Consider the following 14,264-nt stretch of genomic DNA (forward strand, 5'->3'; position numbering starts at 1 on the left):
GTTCTGCCCCAGAGGAGGACGCATTTCAGCTCCGGGTGAGTGATTAGCATCTGCAGCATGTACAGTATGATAGGAGGTGTGAGCTGCTAGTGTTAAAATATTGTGTGACTGGAAAAAGCAGTGATAAACGGATAGAGCTGGGACATGGACAGGTAGCCAGGACTCCTGGATTCTATCCCCAGGTCTGGAAGGAGAGTGGTGTGTAGAGGGTTTCAGAGCCAGGACTCCTGGGTTCTGTCCATGGCTCTGGGAGAGGAGCAGGGTCTAATGGGTTAGAGTGGGGGGTGGAGGCTGGGAGTCAGGACTCCTGGGTTATGTCCCAGCACTGGGAGGAGAGTGAGGTGTGGAGGGGCTCAGAGTCTGGACTCCTGGGTTTTATTTCCAGCCCCACAAGGAATATGCAGCCTGCCCCTGTTGAGGAAAGTGACAGGCAGCCCCGGCCAGAAGGAGGGGAAGTCGGCAGGATGCTGATTCTGGGGTTTCTGAGATAGCATCTCCCCCCAATCCCCTCCCATCTCCACCCACTTCTGCTTTCAGGTTCCTGTGCATGCTGCTTCCCCAGGCTCCGAGTCACAAACCCTGGGGAACCCAGCTACAGGGTCAGAGAGCCAGGCACTGCGCCCCCCTCTGCAGGTCTAGGGCTGAGTGGAACTAGGGTCGGGGAGGGAGCTGGATGGTCTGCAGAGACTGGTGTGCCCCTCAATACCAACCCGCAGCCCCTTGCTATCCCAGTCCTCAGTTCCCTACCCCCACAGCTCTGCTGGTGCCCCTCCAGCCCAAGCGGGGTCCCGCCCCAGGGCTCCCACACCATGGGGACCACACTGGAGGCGGCGGCTCAGGGGGCCACGTACAGCAGGGGGTTCCCCAACTCTCACCTCTCAGCCTCCTTCCCAAGAACACCTGAGGGCGTCAGAGGGATGGTGGGAAATGGAACTGCCAGGGGCGGTTTTGGGGGGCAGGGAGGACAGCATTGCAGAGGGGGCAGATACATGCAAACTTCTCCCCATCCTCCAGCTGCCCTCGCCCCATTGTCCCCTATGGAGCTGTGTAGGGCACAGGCCCCCTGGGTCTCCCATACACTACACAGGGCCAGGCCAGCCCAGCTGACACCTGCCCAGCNGCTCCGGGCTCGGTGCCCAGAGACCTCGGCCCGCCCTGCCCCAGGGCAACCCCCGTTAAATGGCCCATGACCGTCACGCTGCACATCCAGGGCAGAGGGGAAATCAGCTGCCACCTTTGCAAGGTGAAGGATCAAATCAGGCATAAGTGTAAGGACGGCCCTTGTTCCCTTCAGACGGAGGGAGATTTAGAAGGAAACTGCCCCCACCACCCCAACCCCCACTCATGCCTGACCCCAGGCCCCACCCCAACCCCGAACGTCTACAAAGACCTCAGAGGAAAGGTCCGCGCTGCAATCAAAGACCCGCAGTCCGAGCCCCACGAGCCCAAGCCAATGGACCAGGCTCTGAGCCTCAGCTCCGCAGGGCTTTGAGGGCAGCGTGGACGGACCCTGCCAGGCCTGACCAGCCAGTATCAGTGTCCAGCTGTTCCAGGTGTTGATTTCAGACACCCCTCTGAGCACAGCCGGGTTGCAAAATACCCCGGCCTGGCTGGCCAAGGCCAGGGGCAAAGGAGAGGGCTGGAGAGAGACAAACTGAGGGGGGAAGGCAAAGGACCCATGACAGGGGTGTCTGATGTCCCTGATGGTGGCTGGGTCTGGGTTGGGGGTGGCAGCAGGGATATTTAGATCCCTGTCTCTGCCCCTCCCCCGGGGAGGACACATTTGGGAAGCAGGACGCTGGACGCCTGGGTGCCCAGCAGATGGTGGCATTAAGATGGTGACACTCACCCCAGTACCCAGGCCGGAGCAGCCTGGTCTCTCATTAGTGCCTCTGTTAATTAGGCCCAATTTTGACCCACCGATTTTGGTCCCTTGGGTTTCCATTTCCCACGGTTCTGGTTCCCCGACGTGGCCCTAACCCGGCCCTTGGGTTACATCGGGTTCCTCTTGGGTGGGGCTCAGTCGGGTCTGTCGCTTCCCTTCCCTGCCAAACAGGTCTTGTTTCACTTCAGGGACTTTCCCGTCCCCCAGCTGAGCTCACAATGAGGGTCCATGTCTAGGCTCAGTGATCACTAGCGACCCCCCCCCCCCCGGTGCTGTCCAGCCCCCCTGATCTCCCCTGTCTGGTTTGTGTTACAGACCTGCCTGGGCCCCCCAACATCACTGGGATCCTGACCAGGAATGGACGCCCCGGTGAGAGGCCGCGCTGTGAGCCCCGGGAATCAGCGAGCGCCTCCTAGTCACGCTCTGCCCACGCTCAGGGACAGGTGCCATGCTCAGCTGGACTAGGCTAATGGGTGGCGGGTATCGCAGGCCAGGGGAGGCTGAGCCGCCCCAAACAGCCCTACATGGCCCCACCCATGCTCCACCTCCAGGTCCCCTCCTGCTCACCACCCATGCTCTTCCCCCACGACAGGGCTGGGGCTGGGGGTACAGAGGGCTGGCCTGCATCCCAGGACTCCAGGTGGTTGGGGCCTTGCCTCCCTCTCCCCCAGTGCTCTGGGACTGGGGTCCTCTGGCCACCTGGGGTGGGGTGGGGGACCAGCGTCCATGGTGAGGGGGCACTAGGCTCAGTTGGGGGTGGGGCCTCAGGCAGAAGAGGCGGGGCCAGGGACTAGCCTCCCTGAGCAGGCTGTTCATATGTCGACATGACCAGGCTGCTCCGTGCCCAGAAGGGGGAGGCCGAGGAAGCTGCAGGGCTGTGGGGAAGGTGGTGTGGGGAGCAAGCCCAGGTCCCTCTGTCTCCAGACGCCAGGACAGCGCTAGCCAGTGCTGGGCAGCGGGGAGGAGATGGCTGTAGAACCAGCCCCCATGTCCTACCCCAGAGGTGGCTGCATCTTGGTGCCTTGTGGGGGGGATCTATGTGGGGGCCTAACCTGCCTGCTCGTCTCTTCCAGTGCCAGATGCGTGGGGAGCTGAGGGCGACGTCGTGTCTCTGGAGACCCAGGAGGGCGACTCCCTGACCCTGAGCTGTGAGGCTGGGAGCAGAACCGAGTCCACCCTGAGCTGGGCCAAGGGGAATGAGTCCCTGAGCCCCGGCCAGGGAGGGGCCGGGCACCTGGAGCTGGCGAATCTCAGCAGAGGGGATGCTGGGGAGTATCGGTGCTGGGCGAAGAATTCCTACGGGTCGGCCAAACGGGCCCTGCGTGTGCACATGCAGTGTAAGGTGCTAGGGGGCGCTGTGCCAGAGGGAGTGGGGCGGTGAGTCAGTGGGGCGTGCTATGCTGCGAGGGGCAGGGCAGTTAGTCCATGTGCTGCGCTGTTGGGAGTGGGGTGGAGAGTTAGTGGGGGGCACTGTGCTGGGGAGATTGGGGAGAGGCTCACAGTTCACGGCCCGGGAGGGTGATTCCCTGCGGTTCCTCTGCTCTGTCACGAGCAACCCCCCCGCTGCCCTGGGCTGGGTGAGAGGTGGCCGAGCCTTCAAGGGTGCCTGCCCAACGTGATGGCCAAGGACGGGGGGCTGTACGGGTGCTGGGCCCACAACGAGGAGAGCTCTGCCCAGGGGATGGTCCAGCTGCTCGTCGAGTGTGAGTGAGGTTAACCGACAGAACTCCCTGCCACGGGTGTGAGAGGGGGACTATTAATTTGTTGCTGTGTCTCCTGTGCTCCCCAGACAGCCCCCGGCCAGGGACCGGGTTGAACTTATCCTGCCAATTCCAGTGGCCCAGCGTCAGCTGTGGCTGCTCCCTTCGCTCCCACCCCGGCTCCAGTGGCAGGTGCACGGGGAGCCCCTGGCTGCGAAGGGTTCACGGGAGGCCCTGCAGGTCAGCTCCTGGACCCAGAGGCATGAGGCTAACAGCACCCTCAGCTGGAAGGGGATTGGGGAAGAGGGGGAAGAGGGCTGGCTGGATCGGGCAGGGGTTGTAGGAATCTATCCCAGACTCTCGGCTTGTTCTAACTCCCACAGGTGACCTCAGTCGGGCATTCATCGAAATCAGCTGCAAACTCATTTTCGTGGTGACTGGATTCTTCCTGGCCTATTACCTCACCCTGCTGTATTACAGACGGTAACTCAGTTACTGACCCACCTACCGACCTACCCACCTATGTACCCCCCTACCTACCAACCCACTGACCCACCCATCTACCAACCTTCCACCCCATCTAGCTACCTACCTACAAATTTACCATCCTACTCACCCACACACCTACTATCCCACCCACCTACATACCCACCTACCTACCTATGTACCCATTGACCCACCCATCTACCTACTACCCCGCCTAGCTATCAACCCACTTATCCAAACACCCACTGACCTACCAACCTACTGATCTACCCACCTACGTACCTCCTACCTCCTATCTATCTACCCACTTTCCCAACTAACTACCTACCCACCAACCTATGTACCCATCTACCCACCTACCACCCAGCCCACCTACCTAGTCACCCACCCACCTACCTGCTCACCTACCATCCCATCCACCCATCATCTAATCATCTATCTATCTATCTATCTATCTATCTATCCTAACTGCCAGCCACTTACATACCACAAAATCTCCCTCTCTCTCTTTTCCAGGACACCCTACAGCTGTCTTAGAAGCAGAAAGATGGACAGGCCAGGGGCCAGGGAATTCACAGTGCCCGAGTCCAGCGTGTAGATCGGGACGTACCTCAGCCATGGAAGAGCCGACAAGGAATTGGAATCTCAAGGGATTGAGGAAACAGAGAATGAGACCTCAGCTGGGGGGACTGCCACCCTGGGTGAGGCCAACGGGCCCGTTTAGCCCAGTACCTGGCCCCCTCCCTAGCCCTCCAGCTCAGACCCATGGGCTGGGAAGCACGTGGAAGGTGCCCGTAATATTTGTATGACCAGTAGATGATCTGTTTGTTGCCCTGATGGTTATGACCAGGGCCGGCCTTAGGGAAAATGGCACCCTGGGCGAACTTGTATTTTGCCCCCCATCACTCCTGGCCCCCACGGGCTCCCCCCGCATTACCGCTGGGCCCCGTTGGTGTTTAATTTGTTTTGAAAGAGATGCCAGAGCTCAGCTGTGGCTCAAATTAAGCACTGGCAGGGTGGCCTGATACTGGCAGGGGCTGGTCGGGCACAAGCTCTGAAGGCAACACCACCGCCAGCAGCAGCGCAGAAGTTGGGGGGCCTGGCACATGGGGTATTTCCACCCTCCTGCGCTGCTGCTGGGGCTTGTGGTGCCTGATGCTCGGCATGTGGCTCAAGGCTTCGCACTGTCACACGTGGGCTGCATCTCACTAGAGCCCACGGCCTCCTGCAGCCCACTGGCCACTCCTGGCTCACCCGGGGTGGGGCACCAGTTCAGATTTGGGGTGGGGGGAGGAAACTTTAGCCATGATTCCAGGGACTACTTAGGCACCTGAAAACTCTTGGGGATTTTTCAAATATTAACTTAGCGATTAGCTGACAGGAGCTCTGTATCTAGCTGTTATATAAAGAAAGAAAAAATATATATACAAAAGCCAATTAAAGCCATGTTTAAAGCTTATATGTAAATTTAGAACAATCTGGAGATAATACAGCAAGATGTTCCCAATCCCAAACCTTGAGGTGTCAGTTCTGGATCTTTAACACAGATATCAGAGACACACATTTGATACACTATCTTTAGTAGAGATAAATAAAATCTGCTTACACAGACACACAGTGTTACTGCCATTAGCTCCTCTACTTTAGTCAATTGTTTTTCACTTAAAACATAATTTTAACATATGTATTTGAGGGTTTTTTCTTTTATTAAGAAAGGGAATTCATTTTTCTAATTCTTTTGGCATTTATGTTTACTGACTACAATCATGTTTGTGACTCACTAACATTTGACTCCATCCTTGCTATTGGTATCATAGTTGGAACTGCAGTTATTTTCATGCAATTTTAAGTTAATTTACAGATATAACTAAAAATACAATTGGAAAATAAGCGACCTTCATCTGCGCAGTGTCTATAGTTCTGTGTTTACTAATTCCAGTTTAAAAAACATTAGCTAAAGTGAGTACAAGCTAAAGTTCCATTCTAGGAGGATACTATTATTTGATTGTACCACTTTACATAATGAATGACAAAGCACAATATGATAATAACCGTGATAATGATCATTACTCCAGCCAGGACAGGTTAGGCAGTTTAGAACTCACTACTCAAAGAATTCAATGTAATCATAAGAGAGAAATAAAATTATGAAATGCAGAGACCACTCAAATAACGGCACTTTGAAAGAATAAAATTCCAGAGAATATATGTGCATTGGAGGATGTACCAACAAGTAACACCAACAATATCATTATGGGTTAGGGGTGATGAGTGTGAAAGAGACAGTGTGTGTGAGCTGTGGGTGTGTGTGAGCTGGGGGAGTGTGTGGAGACCGCATGCTGCTCCTTTAAGAGAGCAGCTCTTAGCAGTCTCAAGGAAAGCTCCTTCAGACATAGCAGCAGCCGCCAGCAGCTCCATCCCACTCTCGGTGAGTCCTGTCCCCCCACCCCACCTGCTCTGTGGAGATGGGGTACATGGGGGGGCAGGGGACAGCCTGATATCAGAGCCCCTCCCCCCTGCTCCTTACAGCAGACAGGAAGCTCCCAGGAGCAGCTGGACGGGGCAGCTCCAAGACAGGGGGCAGGAGCCATGGGGCTGTAGAGGCCAGAACGGGGAGGGGCACCCCTGCTCCGGAGGCGCCCCTGTGACGTTACGCTCCATCATGCTTTATAAAAATACGTGTATAAGTGTGAATATAATGTAACTGGAATATGCTTTATGCAAAAGGTCTCTTGTAAGGTATCATTACAAAGCTTATCATCTACTCAGTGTGTTTCCTCTATGGAAAGAATCCTGCGTATGGGATGGGAGGAACGGGCTGTTCTTGAAGGAGCCACCAGATGGTGCAGTTACACAAAGCCAGACAAGATCTTAGCATGAAAGCAAGTGTTCCGTCTTTTGGGGGTCACATTCACTCTGGGGGGTTAAGACCTGGACTCCAGCGCCTCCTGGAACCACCCCTCTCTGAGCCTTCAGCCTGCCTGTGTCTCTCTGTCAGCCCCCTCTTTGTCCCCAGTCCAGAAGCGACCTCCTTCTAGCTGAGCCCCCTGTATTCCCTCCCCCACCAGCCCCACCTCCATTCTTTGTCTTTGTTCCTGGGCAAACAGGTCACCACGGCCCCCTCTTCTCCATCTTTTGTTCCCCGACTGGCCAGAACTGGCAGCCTTCCAGGGCTCCATCTCCTCTGCCCTTTGTTTTCCCATGGGCCAGAATCAGCTGGCTCCCAAGATGGGCTGGGCCTCTGGGTCACTGGTTGCTAAGTTCCACAGTGTCCAGGCCAATGTCCATGGTCAGGGCTGGTAGGCGAGATCACACCTGGCCCTCTGCAATCACAATCCCCCTCTCCCACCACCTCATTACACACGCAGCACACAGGGAAACTGACCCCAGTCTCCATGATCTCCATGTTATCAGCCATGTCAGGTTTTGATCTCGACCTAGAGGATCCAAGGATTCCCAATGAATCTTTTTTTTTTTTTTTTTTTTTTTTTTTCCTGCATCTGAACCTAGTAATTCCCAAGACCCAGGAAAAACACATGAGTGAAATCCTGAGCTTAATACAATGCACAAGGATCCCTTGCCCAGCACTGAGATGTAGCTGCCTCTGGGGTGGAGTGTGGGGGCTGTTTATATAAGGATCCCTTGCCCGGCTGGAACTGAGATGCAGCCACCTCTAGGTGGGGCATTTGTTTAACAGCAACCAAGGGAAACCTCCCGGACAGCTAATTAAAAAGAGTGTGAAACCAAATGCGGATTATCCAAGGCAGAATGTACCACACTGTAGCAGGGTGATCACCCCGCTCCTGCCCAAAGGGGTTAAAAAGCAGCCCTGGGAGGGCTGTGGCTGGGGAGAGGCTGATTGGGGAAGCAGCCTCTGATGTGGCCACGTCCCAATCAGGGCCCAGCTGGCCCTTACAGTACGTCTATACTCCCCTCCAGATCAGCGGGTAGAGTTCGATGTAATGGGGATTGATTTATCGCACCTTGTCTGGATGTGATAAATCGATCCGCGAATCGACGCCCATACTCCACCTCGGCAGACGGAGTAAGCCGTGTCGACGGGGGAGCCATGGTGGTCCACTCTCCACCGTGAGGACGGCCAGATAAATCAAACTAAGATACTTCAACTTCAGCTATGCGAATAGGGTAGCAGAATTTGCGTATCTTAGTTCGAACCATCCTGCTAGTGTAGCCCAGGCCTTATAAGAGGGCAGTGGGCCAGGAACGAGCAGTCTCCCTCTAGCTGAGGAGGGAGATGGACCAGACTGCCTGAGTGCTGAAGGGTACCGGAGTGAAGCAGGACTGGGAAAGGCCAGAGGAGCTGGGGAGCTCCGGGCCAGCAACTCTCCAGGCTGCAGGGCCTTGTAGAAGGCCCCTGGAGGTATTGGGTTGCAGCGAAAGGCAGCAGGTCAAAAGCTCTGTTGCCTATGATGACTGGCTTATACAGACCGCAGTCAGCCCCAGTGAAAGGGGGCTAGATAGTGACTGGCAGTAGCCCATAGGCTGAGGCAAGGTGGGTGGGGGTTCCCTGGGGAGTGGAGACCCTGAGAGAAAGGGGTTACTGCCAGAGGGCAGAACCCCCAGATAATGGGGCACCGGATCCGTGAGGGACATGGGGGCCAAGCAGCAGTGGGACACCGGACTGCAGAGGCTGGGCGAGCTAATTCCTAGAAGCGAGCAGCAGGAGGTGCCATGCTGGTGAGTCCTGCAACGCTACACACACCAAACTAGGGGCCGGCCCGAACACTGGGGGTCCTGCCCCGGATGTCGCCCCAACGACCAGGGATCTGCCCTGATCCGCAAGGATCCAGCGCAGTGAGTTATAACCCACTCGACCTGGCAGCCACTGTCCCAGCAGGAACCTGCCCCGGGCTCGCCCCTTCCGCCATTGGCTGGGGACCTGTGTCCAAGCGGCCGCACCCCAGTGTTCAATGGGACCCTCTAACCTGCTCTCCACGGCTCTCGCCCAGCCCCAAACTGGGGCTGACTAGCCAGAGGTGGAGCAAATGCACCGACTGGAAACTTCCTGTTGTGCAAGATCCGCTCAGCAACCATCCTCCCAGCACAGCCGCTGATGCCCACATGCAGCGGGGCAGAGCTGATGTGCCACTGGCCTGGGGCAGAGTGGGCCAGGGTCTGGCTGGGGTGGGAGGTTGCTTGGGCTGGTCCCAAAGCCCCTAAGAGGAGCTGTGTTTCTTTTAGTTATAGGTTTCTCCCAAGCCCTTATGTATCTCAACACTGGGCAAGGAGTCCTTGTATAAACAGCCCCCGCGCCCCACCCCAGAGGCAGCCACATCTCAGCGCTTGGAAGAGGTCCCTGTGTAAACAACCCCCAGAACCCAGGCCAGATTCAGCTGCGTCTCAGCTCTTAAGTCGAAGGATGGAGTCTCTGGTGGATGATGCAATCCAGCTGCTTCTCCTGATCCAGCCATGACCCTGGTCCCATCACAAAAGAATCCCCAGACTCAGTTATCCAGGACCTGGGAGGCGTTGGAGGAACTGAGAGTCAGAAAACAAACATCTGCGCTCAATGGACCAGCTTGGATCTGCTGGCGTCTCTCCTGCTGAGAGACCCTGGGTCCCATTTCCACCTCCCAAAGCCAGCCAGTGCCCCACCATGGGGCAGATTAGAGCCAGGACCCCGTAGAGGGGAAAGACCCCATGCCACATTCCCCCCACCCCCAGCCAATCCCTCTGCGGTGGGTCCGGAAGCCGGCTGTCAGTGGGAGCTGCCTGTATCTCTGACAATCTCCCTCTTGCGACGATGGCACTGAAATCTCCAGCCCTGACTTCCCCTTCCTGTCTTGAAATCTCACATCTCGCCCCATTTCTCGCCCTGACACTTGCATCTGCTGCCTCCCAGGCAGGTCTCCACACGCACCCGGCTCTTCCTATTGGAGTCGGGATTCACTAGCCATCGTAACCGTAAGTCTGCTGTTCCAGTGCGCTGTTCCCAGCCGTTCCGCCCCAGAGTCGGACGCATTTCAGCGTCGGGTGAGCAACCCCTGGGCAGTGTCGCTGTGTGGCTATTCCGCAGCTGCTCCGCCCCGGAGGTGGCTGCATCTCAGCTCAGGGTGAGTGATTAGTATTGGCAGCATGTACAATATGATAAGAGTTGTGAGCTGCTAGTGTTAAAATTTTGTGTGACTGGAAAAAGCAGTGATAAAGGGATAGAGCTGGGACATGGACAGGTAGCCAGGACTCCTGGGTTCTATCCCCAGGTCTGGAAGGAGAGTGATGTGTAGAGTGTCTCAGAGCCAGGACTCCTGGGTTCTGTCCCTGGCTCTGGGTGGGGAGCAGGGTCTAGTGGGTTACAGTGGGGTTTTGGAGGCAGGGAGTCAGGACTCCTGGGTTCTATCCCAGCTCTGGTAGCAGAGTGAGGTGTGGAGGGGCTCAGAGCCAGGACTCCTGGATTCTATTTCCAGCCCCACAAGGAATATGCAGCCTGCCACTGTTTCAGGAAAGCGACAGGTATCCCCAGCCAGAGGGAGGGGAGGTTGGCAGGATGCTGGTGCTGGGGTTTCTGAGAAAGCATCTCCCCACAACCCCTCCCATCTGTAACCACTTCTGCTTTCAGGTTCCTGTACAGGCTCCGAGTCACAAACCCTGGGGAACCCAGCTACAGGGTCAGCGAGCCAGGCAGCGGGCCCCCCTCTGCAGGTCTAGGGGTGAGTGGAACTAGGGTCGGGGAGGGAGCTGGATGGTCTGCAGAGACTGGTGTGTCCCTCAATCCCAACCCGCAGCCCCTTGCTATCCCAGTCCTCGGCTCCCTACCCCCACAGCTCTGCCGGTGCCCCTCAAGCCTGAGCAGGGTCCCGCCCCAGGGCTCCCCCACCATGGGGACCACACTGGAGGAGGCGGCTCAGGTGAACACGTACAGCAGGGAGTTCCCCAGCTCTCATCTCTCAGCCTCCTTCCCGAGAACACCTGAGGGCAGCAGAGGGATGGTGGGAAATGGAACTGCCAGGGGCAGTTTTGGGGGGCAGGGAGGACAGGCATTGCAGAGGGGGCAGATGTAGATACCCCAGGGGGAGCACATGCATGCAAACTTCTCCCCATCCTCCACCTCATTGTGCTCACCCCATTGCCCCCTATGGAGCTGTGTAGGGCACAGGCCCCCTGGGGCTCCCATACACTACACAGGGCCAGGCCAGCCCAGCTGACACCTGCCCAGCNTGTGGGACTGTGTCAAAAGCCTTGCTGAAGTCCAGGTATATTATGTCTACTGCTTTCCCCCTGCCCCCAGGTACCTCATCAAAGAAGGAAATCACGCTGGTTTGGAAGAATTTGTTCTCGGTGAATCCATGCTGGTGACCACCCCTTCGTCTTCACAAATTGAAGGTGTTATACATTGCTCTAGTAGCTTTCCTGGTGTCGAGGTCAGGCTTACTGATCTACAGTTCCCCAGCTCCTCCTTTTTCCCCTTTTAAAGATGGCCACTCTGTTAGTTCTTCTCCCATCTTCTGACACCTCTCCTGGCATCCATGAGTTTGCAAATATTATTGCCAGTGACTCCAAGACTTCTTCCACTAATTCCTTCTGCCCCACTGATTTGAATTCATTCTCTTTCATCGGAAGGCCTCTGACATGTTCTTTACTTATCCCGATCTGCAGCCCTTCCCTTTTGTTGTTCGTGGTAACTTCGCTAGTCTCCTGTTCACATGTTGTTTTTTTGTGGGAAGACTGAAGCAAACAGACACTGAGCAGCGCTGCCTTCCCACCATCTTCTGTCACCAGCTCAGGATTTTCTGTCCAATCTCATGATTCTTAGAGAAAATCTCAGGTTTTTTCACCAATTTAAGGATTTTTTTAGCCCACGATCTCTCGGGACCGTCTGGTGATTTGGGGGTCACTGCACTGCCAGCAGCCCCAGATCAGCCCCCTGCAGAGCCCAGCAGTACTGATGGTGCACAAGGCAGATCTGTCTCCCCCCTGAAACAGCCTCTGCTCTCACACTTCCCACCCTCCATCTGTCTCTAGGTCTGTCCCAGTCCGACGCCCCAGCCATGGGCAGAGCCCTGCTGCCACAGCATGACACCGGGGAAAGGGAGCTCCCAGTTCAGGGCCCCCTCTGGAGAGCAGGGGGTCCTGCCATGCTGAGGGTCCTGATCCTCACCCTGCTGTGGAGGGGTAAGTAAGTGGAACCTGCAGCCCCAGTGCAGGGGAGGGCAGAACCGCACTAAGCGCGGCCAGGTCTGTCCCAGAACTTGGAAGGGCGACTGGCCAGTTGGGGAGGGGAGCCCAATGCCCCAGTGTGGTGTTAGGGGGCGCTGAGCAACAGGGAGTGGGGGCGGGGGGCTCATTGTAGGGAGTGATGGAAACTAAATGGAGTGAGATTTGGTAAAGGACACAGGGCTGGGCTCATATGGGGCTGCAGGTTGGGAGTGAGGGGCACCAGCAGAGCTGGGCAGGGGGGTTGACCTCGGGGCTGGGGTCACAGGGGGCTGCAGGTCGGGAGTGAGGGGCACCGGCACAGCTGGGTGGGGGGAGATCAGGGTTGGTCTCTGCTCTCTATGGGTCCCATTTCGATTCCTCTGCATCCCCTGCAGGGTCCCTGTCCCTGGAGTCTAGTTATTCCCTCAAGGTGCCACAGTCAGTGTCGGTGCAGGAAGGTCTCTGCGTTCTAGTCCCCTGCACCTTCACGTACCCAGCCTCTTTCGACACCGACAATTCCTGGGCCCAGCTCTTCAGAAACTGGTACAAGGATCAGGTTGATGTGCACTGGGATCTGCCTGTGGCCAGCAGTGACCCCAGCCGGGGGGTGTCGCAGGAGACCCAAGGCCGGTTCCAGCTGACGGGGGACCTGACACACGGAAACTGCTCCCTGCAAATCAGTGATGCCCAACGGATGGATGCAGGGAGATATTTCCTTAGAGTCGAGAAAGGAAACTTTAAATACAGTTACCGCTCCAATTACCATTGCACTCACCCTACACTAGAGATCTTGGTGCCAGGTAAGGGCAGCCGCAGTCACCGCTCATCAGCCCCCCTTAGCCAGCCCGTCCCAGCCCTGGGGCCGGATCAGAGCCGCGCCCCTAGAGGGGAAAGGCCCCGTGGCCCGGAGTGATTCTCTCCCTTCTCCCCGTGTCTCAGAGCTGACGGAGGAGCCAGAGATCCAGATCACGCCGGCGTGGGGGCCACCAGGGACGCTGCTGGCTGGGGAGCCTGTGACTGTGACCTGCACAGCCCCCGGGCGATGCTCCGGGACCCCTCCCCGAGTCACGTGGATGGGGCCTTTCAGCGACACAGCCCGGAATGTCTCAGCTCCACTGGCGAACGGCACCTGGACCCACAGCTCCGCACTCAGCTTCACGCCTGCCCCGGGGGACCACGGCAAAGAGCTCATCTGCAACGTCACCTACAGCTCAGCACAGGGACCTTCCACCCGCAGAACCATCCGGCTCCACATTGGCTGTGAGTGACCAAACCCAGCCCCTCCACGCCAGCCCCCAGCTCCCTCTGCTGGGATCCCACCCCTGGGCTCCCCAGCCCTGCCCTCCAACCCCTCCCTCAACTCAGCCCTGTGCTGGGATCCCCACCCCCACCATGCACCCTCAGCCAATTCTATTCCACACCCCTTCCCTCCACACCTTGCAGCCCCTNGCTCCCATACACTACACAGGGCCAGGCCAGCCCAGCTGACACCTGCCCAGCTCACTGCACCAGTGACCAGCCTCAAGGCTGCAGAACTCCAGCTTTGCCAAGAGGGGGAGCCCTCCTCTGGCTGCCCTGCACACTTGCCCCACCTCCTGGAGTTGGGCAGCCAATCTGGGGTGTTGTAGGAGGAAGGCATCTCCCCGCTCAGGAGCTGAGAGGAGTTTTTAGGTAGGGGAGGAAAAAGTGGGAGCGGCCTTGTGACCATGCTGCCCGTGGGAGCCAGCTGAGGTCATTCAATTAGGGTGAACTGCAAACAGAACAGGGCAGACAAACCCCAAACGCTGGTGGATATTCCAATACTTAGATTTACCCAAGCCAGCACAAAACAGCTTCTATAGTACCTCACTGGTTACTCAGAGTCCAAACAATGCAGTTCCCTTAAAGTCCCCTGCCTCAGGCCTCTATCCAGACACACGTCAGATATGATGATGGTTACTGAAAATCTTATCTCATCATATAAAAGAAAATGTGCTTCGGATCCCAAAGGACCAGCCATACACCCAGGTCAATATAAAACTTATAAAACTTATATATCT

At 56.9% G+C, this 14,264-nt stretch overlaps 1 protein-coding gene across 1 annotated transcript in view; it reads left to right on the top strand.

The window, feature by feature from the left end:
* The window catches only part of LOC117869864 (sialic acid-binding Ig-like lectin 5), a 72,597-nt gene that overhangs the window by 14,206 nt on the left and 44,127 nt on the right, over positions 1-14,264 (top strand). Inside the window, exons 2-4 of the mRNA XM_034756973.1 lie at positions 12,052-12,201; positions 12,621-13,025; positions 13,165-13,485. Of these exons, the coding sequence (XP_034612864.1) occupies positions 12,078-12,201; positions 12,621-13,025; positions 13,165-13,485 (850 nt within the window). The 5' untranslated portion in view covers positions 12,052-12,077. The remainder of the gene's footprint in view (positions 1-12,051; positions 12,202-12,620; positions 13,026-13,164; positions 13,486-14,264) is intronic.

This window comes from Trachemys scripta, chromosome 24 (genome assembly GCF_013100865.1).
Source record: "Trachemys scripta elegans isolate TJP31775 chromosome 24, CAS_Tse_1.0, whole genome shotgun sequence".
NCBI classification, from domain to species: Eukaryota; Metazoa; Chordata; order Testudines; family Emydidae; genus Trachemys; species Trachemys scripta.